This window comes from Podarcis liolepis (genome assembly GCF_965112155.1).
Source record: "Podarcis liolepis genome assembly, chromosome: 9".
NCBI classification, from domain to species: Eukaryota; Metazoa; Chordata; class Lepidosauria; order Squamata; family Lacertidae; genus Podarcis; species Podarcis liolepis.
Genome location: NC_139564.1, coordinates 12,557,068 through 12,572,155, shown reverse-complemented (window position 1 = coordinate 12,572,155; position 15,088 = coordinate 12,557,068). Strand labels below are relative to the sequence as shown.

Here is a 15,088-nt window from a genome sequence, read left to right as displayed (position 1 = left end):
AATTGTGAATCCAGAATAAGGAGGCATGGAAACCAGAATCAGCAGCCAAAGCCCGGGAATTGCCCAAACGACACAAATTCCTTTAGAAAACAACAACAACCCAATTCTAATACCTAAAAAAAATCTTCCTTAAATTGTTAGCTCAAATTTAAGAGCAATGCTTTGGCGGTCATGGTTTCGAGCGTTTATTTCTGTGTTCTCCCAAAGTATGCAAAAGGCAGAGGTCAATTACCAATTATGCAAAGATATGGACCGAAAGAAGTGAAAATGTTTTGCTCTGGCACATGCTTCAGTTTGACAGCTAACGTGATAGCATATGCTTGACAGCTGTCCAAGCAAACGAAGAGTCTTGCAAAAAAAAAGAAAGAAAGAAAACTGGAAGAGAGAAAAAGCCTAAAACCTTCACCACAGGGCGTGCTCAAAACCATTGGTGGTAGCTATGGCTGCACGCAACGCATACATTTCAAGCACGTCTTTTCCCCCAAAGAATTCTGGGAACTGTAGTTTGCTAAAGGTGTTGGGAACTAATACTCTGTGGGGGTAAACTACAGTTCCCATAATTCTTTGGGAGTGTGTTTCAAGTGCATGGGGTGCGTGTAGCACAAGCCCAGTATAATAATAATAATAATAATAATAATAATAATAATAATAATAATAATAATAATAATAATAATTTATTATTTATACCCCACCCATCTGGCTGGGTTTCCCCAGCCACTCTTGGCGGCTTCCAACCGAATATTAAAAACGATACAGCACCAGACATTAAAAACATCCCTAAACAGGGCAGCCTTCAGTTGTCTTTTAAAAGTAAAATAGTTGTTTATTGCCTTGACATCTGCTGGGAGGGCGTACCACAGGGCGGGCGCCACCACCGAGAAGGCCCTCTGCCTGGTTCCCTCTAACCTCACTTCTCGCAGGGAGGGAACCGCCAGAAGGCCCTTGGCGCTGGACCTCAGTGTCCAGGCTGAATGATGGGTGTGAAGGTGCAATTGCACCAAATGGAAAAATGAAACAGAGTTTTCCACCTCCGACTCACAGGAACATAGGAAGCCGCCATGGACCAAGTGAGATGATGCATACCTCTATCTCAATATTGCCTACACTGACTGGCAGTGGCTCTCCAGGGGTTCATGTTAAGTTGTGGGTGAACATATCAGACGACCCAGCGATTCTTCAAACAGCTCTTGTTTATTCACAGGCCAGAACAGAACTGAACTGAAGGGTTCAGCCAGCCTGCTTATATAGAGCTCCACTAGAATGCAACAGTAACCATTTTCTCTAACTATCCAATCACTGAACGTCACTTTCAATCCCTTATTTGCATACGTGGACCTGAGTGAAAACTATCTACAGTATCCCCCTGCTGGCCCAGGGTGAGAACTTCAGTACATAACAGTTCAGGCAAGGAGTTTCTCCCAGGCCTACCTGGGACTGAACCTGCACACAGAGCAATGAATCATGGAAAGTTGCAGTGGGCAGAAACCTTTAACTGCTGGTGTGTCTGAAGAAATGGAAATAAATGGTTTTGTTGCAACACAGTTTGGAATTACTGGCCTAAGCAGCTAGTGTGGGTGGTTATGGATTTGGCTTTATTCAACATCTTACCCAAAGCCTAGATGCCATTTCCAACATATTTTCATACTGGTTTTATACAGCATTTATCTGATGAAAATAGTGAGGTCCTATTCGATTTGTTTCCATGTGTGTTTCCGTGTGCTGCGCTGGTGCTGGCTCGCCAGAGCAGCTTCATCACGCTGGCCACATGACCCGGAAGTGTCTCCGGACAGCGCTGGCCCCCGGCCTCTTAAGTGAGATGGGCGCACAACCCTAGAGTCGGACACGACTGGCCCGTACGGGCAGGGGTACCTTTACCTTTACCTATTCGATTTGTTAAATAGTGGGGAAGATGGACAAAGGACACAGCTCTGTTAGATTCACAGCTCTTTATTACAGCAGTTAGAACTGCTCCTGGAGTCTGACACACTGCGGCCTAGCTGGCTGCTTTATATAATACTAAGTAACTTGTAACAGTAACAACTTGCAACTAACTAACCTATCAGTGAGCGACAGTTCTCAATCCTTCATTTGCATACTGGTGGCCCTGAGTGAGAACTGCAGTTAATCTTAATACATAACACAATTATTATTATTTATTATTATTATTATTATTATTATTATTATTATTATTATTATTATTATTATTATTATTTTACTCATACCTTGCCCATTTGACTGGGTTGCCCCAGCCACTCTGGACAGCTACCAACATATATAAAAACAAAATAAAACATTAAAAAGCTTCCCTTCAGATATCTTCTAAAGGTTGCATAGCTACTTCTCTCCGTGGCTCGGGGCGTCGCATAACTCCATACCCTCCTCCCATGTTTCTCCAATGAAAATAGGGGCATCCTAAGGGAAAGCGGGATATTCTGGGATCAAAGCGGGATATTCTGGCATCAAATCAGAAACCGGGACAGCTTCTGTAAATCCAGAACTGTCCCTGGAAAATAGGGACACTTGGAGGGTCTGAGGTTGTGCTTTAAAATTTACATTGAATCCTCTCTTACTTCCATTTTCCTGAACTTGAGATACGGATCATATTTCACACAAATGCACACTTACTTTTGCTGCTGCCTTTCTGAGAGCCTCGAAGCCTCGGCGGCCAATTTCCTAGCTATGAAATCTTCCCTCTTCAGCACTTCGCCGCTTCCTCGGAAGCCCAGCTCCACCAGCTGGCGAGCCATTTCTTCATTCTGAAGAAGCAAAAATCAGATTCGGAGCAACTGTGCACTTATCACCAATGTTTTGAAATAAAAAAATTCCTTCCAGTAGCACCTTAAAGACCAACTAAGTTAGTTCTTGGTATGAGCTTTCATGTGCATGCACACTTCTTCAGATACACTGAAACAGAAGTTGCCAGACCCTTCTATATAGTGAGAAGGTGGGGAGGGGTATTACTCAGAAGGGTGGTGGGAATGGGTGATTGGCAGATAGCTGAGATGAGCCTGTTGACGACTCTTAACGACTGTAATAGGTCTTACAGGAAAAGGCAAGGGGTGAGAAGGTGAAAAATGGCTTAGTCATGTATAATGAGATAAGAATCCAATGTCTCTGTTCAGACCAGGTCTCTCCATGGTTTTAAGTTTGGTAATGAGTTGCAATTCAGCAGCTTCTCTTTCCAGTCTATGTTTTGAAGCGAGAGCTGCAGAGGAGTCACTTATGGCCAGACCTTACGGATACTGGTTTTTGGAAAGCTGCTCCAAGGGCCGTTTTGGCTAAAGGGTGGAGTATAAAAACATCTTATGCAGATGGCTCATTATAAGGTGCTCTTGAAACTTAGGCCTCATTTGGTTTATTTTCACTTTCTTCATCTTGCTTTGACTGAAATAACCTTCATGCCTTTTTTGCTTGCGCACTACGTGTCTGTGGCGAGGACTGTGGGGCCTGCTTCCCTGCAAGGACTTTACCTACTTTCTTGAAAGCCCTGCTTCTTTGCAAGGCTGTCACCAGCTGGCCTAGGGAGCGTGGCCTTCTCACTAGACCAAACTCTTGGGACATTGCTAGCTGAGGTGAGGTGGGGCGGTTCTGATATCTTTTCACTGCTCCGGGTGTCTAATGTGTTTTATAAACGTTTTTAAGCACCTTTTAATCTCTTTGGTTTCAAATATTATCTTGTTTTGTTTTACAGTGGTACCTCGGGTTACATACACTTCAGGTTACATATGCTTCAGGTTACAGACTCCGCTAACCCAGAAATAGTGATTCAGGTTAAGAACTTTGCTTCAGGATGAGAACAGAAATTGTGCTCCGGCGGCACGGCGGCAGCAGGAGGCCCCATTAGCTAAAGTGGTGCTTCAGGTTAAGAACCGTTTCAGGTTAAGAACGGACCTCCAGAACGAATTAAGTACTTAACCCGAGGTACCAATGTAGTTAGCTTGAGGTTGTTTTCAATGCTTTTAATGGGGGTGGAGGCTATTTTAATCTGTCTGTAACTGTAAATTGTGTTTTGTGGTTTTTGTGGGTTCTTTTGTTTTGTTGTTGCCAGAAGAAAACATCTTTTTAAGGGATAGGTTCAGGGTTGCCCTGGAAGTGGGCCCTGGCCAATAGGATGGCTGGGGCAGGTTCGGTGGTGGTGGGGGTTTATGCATTGGGACACCCGATCTCAGTGATCACAGGCAGGAAGAGGAGTTATGCTAGGACCAGATCGTGTCATTACCGAGGAGGCAGGTTTAGTCGTTGTTTGAGGACTATCCCTGTCTCCAGGTCTGGTCCCGACTGGAAGGATGCTAGAATCAACAAGGGAGACACACAGGACCTTAAGGTGCTGCTGTGCAATGCCAGGTCAATGATTCACAAGACCGCTGCCATCCATGACTTGATCATGAATGGAGGGAATTGGCCTGGCATGTGTAACAGAGACTTGGTTGGACGAGGCAGATGGGCCTGTTCTTGCCACTGCTTGTCTACCAGGTTTCTCTTACGCACAGTAACTCAGGTCATATGGGCAGGGAAGGTGGGGTGCAGTGATTTTTAGGAAGTCATTAGCTTGCACCAGGCATCCTATTGGGGAGACCCAGTTTTCTGCGTGCATGCTCTGGAAGTTGGGTGATAGGGGCAGTACAGGATTCCCTTTGGTGTACCAACCTCCCCGCTGCACCATGGATTCCCTGCCCGAGCTGCTTCAGGTCGTGGCGGATGTGCTCCTGGAGACACCTAGTTTGGTTGTCCTAGTGGATTTTAACATCCATGTTGACACAACTTTACAAGGGGACTTCATGGAAAGCATGGCCTCCATGGGGCTGTCCCTGAATAAGTTTGACCCAACCCATAGCCGCGAACATGCCTTAGACCTGCTGTTCACTTCTATGGACGTGGGTGAACTGACATTAAGTAAAAGTGAAACAAAAGAAGTGCCATGGTCAGATCACTTCCTGGTGCAACTAGACTTCTCTGCAACCCTTTCCCTCCACAGGGAAGTAGGACCACTTAATGGATCCAAATGGTTTCCAAAGAGTGTAGGGGATGTTTTACCCCATGCTGATAGCCTCTCAGCTGATTCCCTGGTGGTCTGTTGAAAACTTCTGCCATTAAGTCTGAACATGCAAGTTTTAAAGTTTTACAGTAATTTTTAAAAATCATTTCTAATCTTCCACACATTTATCCAAAGCTGGCATCAGAGGCTAGCTTGTTGTCTACAAGGAACAGAGTTATCTGTGGTTCCTAGCTTGCTCTCTCTCTCGTTTTAATATAAAGTTCATTTTCAAATAGCAAAGTTATACAGACAAGCAAACAAAAAGCAGAAAATAGAGAATTTCAATTTATATACCTGTATATGATATATGCAATAATTATAGTCATTACACTGTTCAATTTTCAAAATATATCTTTCTAAATATGTGCCATTTTAAGGCACTCTGGTAGACTTTCAATTGTGCAGCTATAATGCTGTTTTTCAAATGGATTGGTTTTTTAAAAAACACGTGCAAATTCTTCTTGTTGTAACATTTGTTATAACTGTGGGCTGCCCTAAGAGTCTTGGGTGATCAAAGGGTGTGGTAAAAAGGGAAATCAATGCCAGCTTAGATAAACTAAAAAGCATAGCCACAGGAAAAAATCGCCTAGAAAGAGAAATACAAGGGCCCAGGTCTAGGAAACATCCAAGTTACATTTGTACAGACAAGAAATGAAGTCTCATCCTTGCCTACTTGGGGCAGCTGGAATGTCGCTGCCTTTCTCACCCTCACATGAATAGTCGAATAATAATAGAATTGTAGAGCTGGAAAGGACCCTACGGGTCATCTAGTCCAACCCCCTGCAAGGCAGGAATATTTCACCCAACATGGGGTGCACTGCTGTTATTCCTATTATTTTGCCAATGAGGAACAAAGGCTGAGAAATATGGGCCACCTACATATTCCTGCACTGGAGCGGGTTGGACTAGATGACCCTCAGGGTCCCTTCCAATTCTATGATTCTGTGAAATGGTGGCTTGTCAAAGGCCACAGCAGAGCTGGGAATTCAGTTTGCATCTCCTTTGTCCAAGTCCAGCATTGTACTCACTTGGCTTTGTAGACAATACAACCTTACTCTGTTTTTTTAAAAAAAGAAATTGCTGTTAAAATGGATTACTTTATGGATTCCTTAACATTGCCAGCTACGATACAATAATCTTTATTGTCATTGTCCCATACAGAAAAACGAAATAAAAAAAATCTACATCAGACATTCAAAAACTAACATGCCTGCTATCCCAGCCTGGTTAACCCCCTAAAAACTCTGATACCCCATAATTAAATACAATATACTCCCATAGAGACTACCTTACACTGCGTTTAAAACCAAAATCGCATTTGGATAGAAACTGTTTCTCAGGCGGCTAGTCCTAGTCTTTATAACCCTGTACCTTCTTCCAGAAGGCAGAAGCTGAAAGAGATCATTTCCGGGGTGCGCACTATCCTGCGCTATGTCTGCAGCTATTCCTAATATGAGGCAGCTTAATGGTGGTCAAAGCTTTAATCTTGCTGCTCATACTGGCTGCCACCGCGCCAGCCCTGTGGCCTATAATATGTGCAGGATCATGGGGAAACCAAAGAGGTAGGATTCGGGGGGATGGAGGAGGACAGCTGCCACACCTCAAAATTAGTTTGGTGATGTCCCAAGTGCAGAAAACTTGCTCTGCATTTGCTGCTCTGAAAAGTAGGTCTATAGACTGCACAGCACTCTATCAATAATCCAAAGGAAGGAGGAGGGGCAACAGTGGGTGAGGTTTGACAGGCATGATATGGCTTGTCAATCACCGACTATGGAGCAGTGCTATAGGGCAAGACTGATCAAGCCCACACTTCTGCAACCTACAGCAATCTTCTCCTACTGCCAACCTTCTTAGTGCTCCATTTAAACAAAAGTGAAATAACATTTCCACCTAGTGGCAACCTTGAAGAACAACCACTCCAGTTTAATTCAAAAGATCTAGCCTTCTAGGCATGCTACAGCTTGTGGCGTGTGGGCACTGAAGACAGTTTTTCCGCAACCACCAGCAACCACAAAAGGAAGAGTTGGGGAAGGGCAATCGCCCCTTTCCTGCAGCATCACAGAACTGCTGGATCGGGGTTGTTACTGTGAGTCGAGGAAAAACCGCCAGAGATAAGAACCCAAGAAGGAGCCTTTTACCAAAGTATTGGTTTTTTTTAATCTACATCTATTGTATTTCTCAGGGACGCAGGTGGCGCTGTGGGTTAAACCACGGTGCCTAGGACTTGCCGATCAGAAGGTTGGCAGTTCGAATCCCTGAGACAGGGTGAGCTCCTGTTGTTCGGTCCCTGCTCCTGCCAAACTAACAGTTTGAAAGCACATCAAAGTGCAAGTAGATAAATAGGTACCGCTCCGGCGGGAAGGTAAACGGCGTTTCCGTGCACTGCTCTGGTACGCCAGAAGTGGCTTAGTCATGCTGGCCACATGACCCAGAAGCTGTATGCCAGCTCCCTCAGCCAATAAAGTGAGATGAGCACCGCAACTCCAGAGTCAGTCACAACTGGACCTAATGGTCAGGGGTCCCTTTACCTTTACCTATTGTATTTCTTTGCTTTACTTTTTTTGCTAACTGCCCTGAATATTTTGGAGAAGCAGGATATGGATGCTTTGCACATTTTTTTTTTTAAATGAAGGCCCATGAACAAAGAACAGGCAGGTGCCACAGTCACATGTCAAGCTGAGACAAATAATAATAATAATTTATTATTTGTAGCCCGCCCATCTGGCTAGGTTTCCCCAGCCACTCTGGGCGGCTTCCAACAAGGATCAAAAATACATCAAAATGTCACACATTAAAAACTTCCCTGAACAGACAAACCATGGTTTAGTTCAAACTCACTGACTCCCAAGAAGACTGCAGCCATTTTACTCCTCCCCAGATTTGTTAGGTCAGCACAGCAACTATGCTAAGATTTGGGTTAGTGTGTCTGAAGCCAAGATGTGGTTAAGATCTCTCCTCCATAACCAATAACTAACCATGGTTTGTCCTGTGCTTATAGGTTGTGGTTAAGAACCATGACCCTGGATTCAGACAACACACTAAGCATTATCCCCCCTTTGCATAGTGTGACCCACGAAACTTCAGCTGAAATGTGAATGCCTGGCTTGCTTTCCATCCCATTGAGCAGACTTGCATACTTGGCAAAGCTCAGCAAAAAAGCCTGCCGATTTGACTTTGATTGCAGGAGCAATTTGGGATTTGATGGCTCCCTGCTGGAAATAAGACTCAAAAGTGGTGGGTTGATTTTAAGCTATTCATAAAGCCTAGCACAATACAGTCCTTTTAAAGTCTTTGTTCTAGGCACTTCTAAACGTGAGCACGCATTTACAAATAGACTTATGAAAATAATAAAGACTATGCAACGTAGGCTAAAATAGGATTGCTCCAATCACACAGAAGTTCTTTCACTCCCCAGTTAGCTAATCCAGGGGCCAAAAGGCAGCCAAGGTGGAATTATGGGTTATCACCAAGGACAGGAAATAAATTGTGAGCATGGCGGCCGCACAGTCACCCTTTGCTTTCTATATATTGGATAATACCATAAGTCAGCATCCATAATTTATGCAAATCTTATGTTCACGTCATCTAGCAAAGATGCAAAACTTCACACCTTGGCTAGCAGAAGCAATTCATTTCCACAGACTTCACTCCAGATCCGCCCCACTAAGTCTGTCCCCCGAGATTTTACAAGAGAAACCCCACATTCCAGCACAACTAGGCAGCGTAATGTAACACTGGTCCCTGGCCCCCACATTCCCCATAGATATTTCCCTTGTCGACAGCACCAATCTGCACTGCTGTCTTCAGTTACCCCACAGCACCCTGTAGCAGGTTCTTTATATTCCTTCCCCCTCCTGCCAACGTGCCTTTCATTTTCCCCATATCAGTCTGCAAACTGTATCACTTCCTCCATCCTATCTACTCACTGCTTTAACTTTTGCTGGGCTGCCGATTGGTTGACATCCCCTTTCACCCAGCTAGGATAGCTAGCCAGCCTTTAACCATGGTCTGTTGTTGGCTTACATCTCTCGTTAGGGAGCCACAATCCAGGGTCCAGGTGCAATAGTATGCAAAGCTTACTTATAACTTCCCGGTTTATTTCTCCCAATTACACCAAGGGAGGAGAGAACCAGGAGCGAGCAAGCAGTATGCACAAGCACACTGCTCATACACTACAACCCATGGTACCCCAGGAACTCTAGGCTATTCTCACATGCAAACGTGGCTCTAATTCACGCATTATCTTAGAAGCATGGTTGCTGCCTCAAAATATCCTGCTTGCAGCTGCATCAACGCTATATGTATGTTTGGATCCTGTGGATTCCCTGGATCACGTAGGTGTGGGAATGTTCAGGGAGACAGGAGAGGATATATTGTTTAGCAATATATGCGTTAGCAAGTTCTATAACTTAGCAGAGTTCTAACATTCCCCCTTTTAAATACACAGCGGTTAGCTTGTGGCAGACTAGTTTTAGCCTCTCAATATAAGATTCCTGGTAATCCCCTTTACTCCCCCTTAAAAAAAATAGACACGACACAATATTGTGTAAAAAGTATAAAAGATGTTTACTCACATTCAGTTCACAGATGGATCCCTGAAGGCGGACTTAGGTTACAAAATATATACACTTGGAATCTATCCCATAAGGAGATAGTTCCTTTGTCCTCCCTTGGCTGGAAGCCAAGAGAGCATCTCAAGCTAAGGAGATGTTGCTTCTTCAAGGAATGGAGTCAGAGAGAGAGAGATGGCGGCTTGCACTGTGCTATTTTGTTACCTGCACAGGTAAGACAACACCCACCATTGGGCACATGTAGAGGAAGTTTGTCCCAGCCCAGGAGGAAACAGGAAGTTTTCTACTGGCTGGTGCAAACATCCCCTTTCATGTCCACTCTAGGAATGTCGAATTTGACTGCTATCTGTGTTTCACATCCCACAGTAGGCACTTTCCACAAGAATGTGAACAGCCTTTGTGGAGGGGGCAGAGAGTGGCATATGTCCATGAGATCCTAACATCCATGCCTCACTGATAACGCACTACTCACAGTACAAATGCAATGTATGGTCTGAGCTACAAGAAGACAAGTGGGGTTTTTTCTAGGAAAAAGGTGCCTGAGGGGGAGGGGGATGACACCAAAGCTGGGGGTGAGGGCAGATTAGTGTGGTGTAGTGGTTAAGAGCAGTAGAGCTGTAATCTGGTGAACCGGGTTCGCTTCCCCGCTCCTCCACATGCAGTTGCTGGGTGACCTTGGGCTAGTCACACTTCTCTGAAGTCTCTCAGCCTCACTCACCTCACAGAGTGTTTGTTGTGAGGGGAGGGAGGAAGAGAAAGGAGATTGTGAGCTGCTTTGAGACTCCTTCGGGTAGTGATAAAGCGGGATATCAAATCCAAACCCTTCTTCTACCTCCAGGTAAAAAAAGCACTCGGGAAGACCAGAATGATTCAGTTACAAATCCTCTACCCCATGAGTAGGCAAACTAAGGCCTGGGGTCCAGATCCAGCCCAATCGCCTTCTAAATCCAGCCCGTGGACGGTCTGGGAATCTGCATGTTTTTTACATGAGTAGAATGCATCCTTTTATTTAAAGTGCATCTCTGGGTTATTTGTGGGGCCTGCCTGGTATTTTTACAGGAGTAGAATGTGTCCTTTTACTTAAAATGCATCTCTGAGTTATGTGTGGGGCATAGGAATTCGTTCATATTTTTTTTCAAAACATAGTCCGACCCCCTGCTGAAAAAGTTTGCTGACCCCTGAACTGTCTACCCCAATGCCCAACCACATCTATGTCCCATTTTCCCAAACAGCTGGTGCCATTTCACTGATGGGGCATGGCATTTTTTGTTTTCCATCAGTGAAATGACACCAGCTGTTTGGGGAAATGGACCTTAGATGTGGTTGGGCACCAGCTGTTTTAAATAAAGGGACACATTCCAGCTCACCTGCAACATTCTAGAAGTTGTTCAGCTACAACCCCCACCATCCCTGACCACTGGCTGAAGGGGGTTGGAGTTCACCAAATTATGGAGGGCCACAGGTCCCCCAAACCTGGCCTAAAGCAAACACTTCCTTGACAGCTCAGCTGGTTAGAGCATAGCGCTGGCAATGCCAAGGTTGCAGGTTTGATCCCCGTACGGGACAACTGCATATGCCTTCCAACTCTACTGTTATGGAGAAAAATAATGCCAATGCGCAATGGCTCCAAAACTGCCTTCCAATTTTGTTATCCTTCATATTCCCACATTTTTAATCTCAAGAGCAGTGCTTAGCATTCCTCTTCATAAAGAACCACGCGGAAAGATTGTTTTTTCAGTGAGCTCTTAATTCACTGCTCCACTGAAGCAGCTAATTATATTTAATATATCTAATTCTAAGACTAACCCGTGTACATCCTCACACCTGATTTAAGCTGTCAGTTGTCCTGTCAGTCTTATGACTCATCTCTCCCCCTTTCTAGTCCCTTGCCTGCCCCAAATTTCCTCCACATTCTCCGCAATCTTCTTAAATATCTCTTGGAGACGCTTGCACCACATGCTCGCCCTTGGAGTCTCATTGTCAAAGCACATGGCATAGCATATTAGAGAAAACGAAAAAGGAAAGCCACAGGAAAGGGAACAAGGGAACAAAAAGAGATTAATGAAGGGCAAGGACGAGATATGATGTGCAGTCAGAAGAGGAGAGAGGAGATAATAAAAACCTGCAGGATTAAACTATGTCGGGACTTTTTCCAAAAACTGACTTTCGCCCCCGGAGGATAATGCATCTTGCACTTAGCATTTTATTGGTAAAAGTCAGAAGCTGCACTTTCCTCAAGTCTACAGAATGGAAAGGGGACAGGGCTAGTCTCTGCTGCTGAAAGCTGGACTTTCTTTGGGGAAGATTACTCTTTTCTTAAGTTCAGGAAAGAATGCGCGACAAAAGGTGAACAGGCAACTTCCGCTGGAAAGGCAGAAAAGCATTTGAAAAGGGCTGGGCCAGGGGTCTGCAACCTTTAAGACAAAAAGAGCCACTTGGACCCGTTTCTGAAGGGGAAAAAAACTGGGAGCCGCAAAACCATTACGACATTTAAAATAAATATATCTCCGCAGCTGCGATCTGAGAGCGGGCGGGAAGGTGACATCGGGATGGTGCGTGACTAACGCATGCACCGCCCCCATGCGACGTCACAGCCAGTACAGCGCCTGCCACAGTGGGGAGTGTCGGGGCACACAATGCGCCTCCTCCCCTTGCTAGTATCCGCCCCGGAGCCACGGCAAAGGTGTAAAAGAGCCACATGCGGCTCCGGAGCCGCGGGTTGCAGACCCCTGGGCTGGGCTGTTCAGAAAGGCACAGTTAAGCAGGGGAAGGCCCTGCTAGGCAGTTTGTGTCACACCTTGTGTACCGTTATAGTTGCTGTGCCCTGGTTATACCTAGACTGGACTACAGTCATACCTCGGGTTAAATACGCTTCAAGTTGAGCGCGTTCGAGCTGCGCTCCGCGGCAACCCGGAAGTAATGGAGCGCGTCACACGCATGCGCAGAAGCGGCGAAAAGCGACACGCGTGCAGACATGCCGTCGCTATATACGTTTACCTCTAGATGCGAATGGGGCTCCGGAACGGATCCCGTTCGTATCTAGAGGTACCACTGTACTGCAATGTTCTCCCCATGAGGCTGCCTTAAGAGACAGTTCAGAAACCACAACTGGTATAAAATTTGGCTGCTAACTTGTTACCAGGAATGTGGCAGTCAGAACAGATTGCATGGATATTATACCAACTGCATTGCTTACATATTAATTTCTAGGCTTAATTTAAAGTGCTGGTATTTGCCAAGTCCTAATAGCCTGGCGCCAGGTGATCTTAAGAACTGTCTCACCTGCTTGGGCTGCAAGATTAGGCTGCTCTCTGAGCCATCTTTATTCGACTGGCAGATACAAAGGACAGAAACTTCTTGGTGGTGGCTCCAGAACTATGAAATTACCTCCATGGAAAGATCCAACAGGCTCCTTTTCTTCCAGCTTTAAGATTGGTTTTGAAAACTGTTCCTTCCCTACTGTTTTATTTGCTTTTATCGACACTGATTGTTTCCCGCCCTAAAAATACATATTAACTGTATTGTTTTATATATGCAGAAAAGTGGGATATAAAGAAATTGAATAATAATCATCAATAGTTGCCTGAATGATTATCCATGTTTGTTTGTTTATTACATTTTAAACCAGGCTTTATAGTGTACAGAGGCTTGATATAGTGTGATGGCAGTATATAATATCGCCCGGCTGTGAGTGTGAAGGCCGCTCCCTGCAAGGTCCTTTCCACCTGGCCTAGGGGACGGGGCCCACAGTCACCCAGCCCTACTATGTTAAATATGTATTCTGTAGTTGACCTCCTTTGTAATGTTTAACTTTGAAATCTTTAAGATAATATTTTAGTTTTCTGTTATGTTGCTTTGACTGTATACTCTATATTTATAGACTTTCTTCAGATTGTTTTATTTATGTTTTGTTGATTTAATATGCTGTCAACCGCTTTGAGATTTTTCTTAAAAATATAAAGCGGTATAGAAATTAAACAAATAAACAAATAAAAATAGATACAATGTAGACAGAATATTAGCACAGCCATCCACCCACTGCGGTAATCAGTGGAGCCAACTTGAGTAAAATGGGAGCGGGGGGGGGGACAGTTTTGCAAAGTCCGGCGTGAAGCCCAGCTACTGTGTATCAGAAGGGGCTAGTCCTCAAGAGATAGTCCGGCTTTCCTCCCCTCAGGGAGAACTGCAGCAAAAGCAGAGCAGGGAGCTGGCAAAAGTTAACCTGCTCTGCAGTTTCTCCTCAAGCTGCTGGGGTTCCTCCTCTACCCCGTCCGGGCCCCAGGGCTGCAATGCACTCTGCACATGCTCGGGCGACCTCTCGACACTCAGGAATGCGATCCACACACACACACCCCAAAAAAAACCACAGAGACACTCGCCTCCAAGTAATACAGGTCCTGCGTGGTGATCTGCGAATCCAGGTAATCCTCGTAGGTGTTGAACTGGGTGAGGATGTGGTCCAAAGTGGCGCTGGCGTCTTCGCCCTCGATGCCCGCCATCGCCGACGCTGCGCAGCCTCAGAGGCCGCGGCGTCCCTGGCAACCGTCTCCCTGCCGCGGGAAAGCCCCGCCCACTCTCCTCCCAGAAGCCAATCGGCTCGGAGGGGCTGGTGGCTGGCCACGCCCTCTGCGTCGAAGCGATCAATCGCTCTCCAGCGCTTTTCTTATGAATGGAACCCGAAGAGGCAGCCCGCGTAACTGATAGCATTTGGTCTGAGCACTCAGCTCCCCGGTGTTTTTAGGGGCTGGATTCTGTAGCAGTTTCTGTTCTCCGCAATTATTATTTTCCCCGCGGTAAGCCCCATTCTGCCTTCAGTGGACCTTCCTCCCACCTGGATATCATAGAATCGTAGAGCTGGAAAGGAACCCCTAGCCTAGAGCACGGGTAGGCAAACTAAGGACTAGGGGCCGGATCCGGCCCAATCGCCTTCTAAATCTGGCCCGCAGACGGTCCGGGAATCAGCATGTTTTTATATGAGTAGAATGTGTCCTTTTATTTAAAATGCATCTCTCGGTTATTTGTGGGGCATAGGAATTCGTTCATTTATTTATTTTTCAAAATATAGTCTGGCTCCCCACAAGGTCTGAGGGACAGTGGACCGGCCCCCTGCTGAAAAAGTTTGCTCTAACCTAAACTATCCATATACTGCAATGCATCAACACCTAAAAACTGGACCCGCCAGACCCAGATTCCACCCGTTCCCCTGACACACCCACACAAAGGCCGAACTAGTATATGGCACACCTGGAGTTGTGCAGTTATCCCCCCTCCTCTTGGTGTCAATGGGAGGGGAATTGAAAATAAGGTTGAATAGAAAGAATTAGAAAATTGAGGTGTTGGAGTGGGGTGTTTCTGCCCTGCCTGGTGCAGGGAAGTGGAAGCATCTCTGTCACAGAATTTCATCATCACCTTAGGATTTCTCTGTTTTAACATTTAATTTTAAATAAAATAATGTGTGTTTTTATTTAAAATGCATCCCTGG

General features: G+C 45.4%; 1 protein-coding gene across 3 annotated transcripts in view; it reads right to left on the bottom strand.

Annotated features, from left to right (window-relative positions):
* The window catches only part of CFAP299 (cilia and flagella associated protein 299), a 336,852-nt gene extending 322,695 nt beyond the window's left edge, over window positions 1-14,157 (bottom strand). For 2 of the 3 annotated variants that reach the window (XM_083459106.1, XM_083459105.1), the window contains exons 1-2: window positions 13,986-14,151; window positions 2,626-2,756 (exon numbers count right to left, since the gene is read on the bottom strand). In XM_083459106.1, coding sequence (XP_083315232.1) covers window positions 2,626-2,756; window positions 13,986-14,105 — 251 coding nt within the window. In that variant the 5' untranslated portion in view covers window positions 14,106-14,151. Of the gene's footprint in view, window positions 1-2,625; window positions 2,757-13,985 lie in introns of all 3 variants that reach the window. The other variant, XM_083459104.1, reaches the window with a different exon arrangement.
* Window positions 14,158-15,088: the final 931 nt, after the last annotated feature.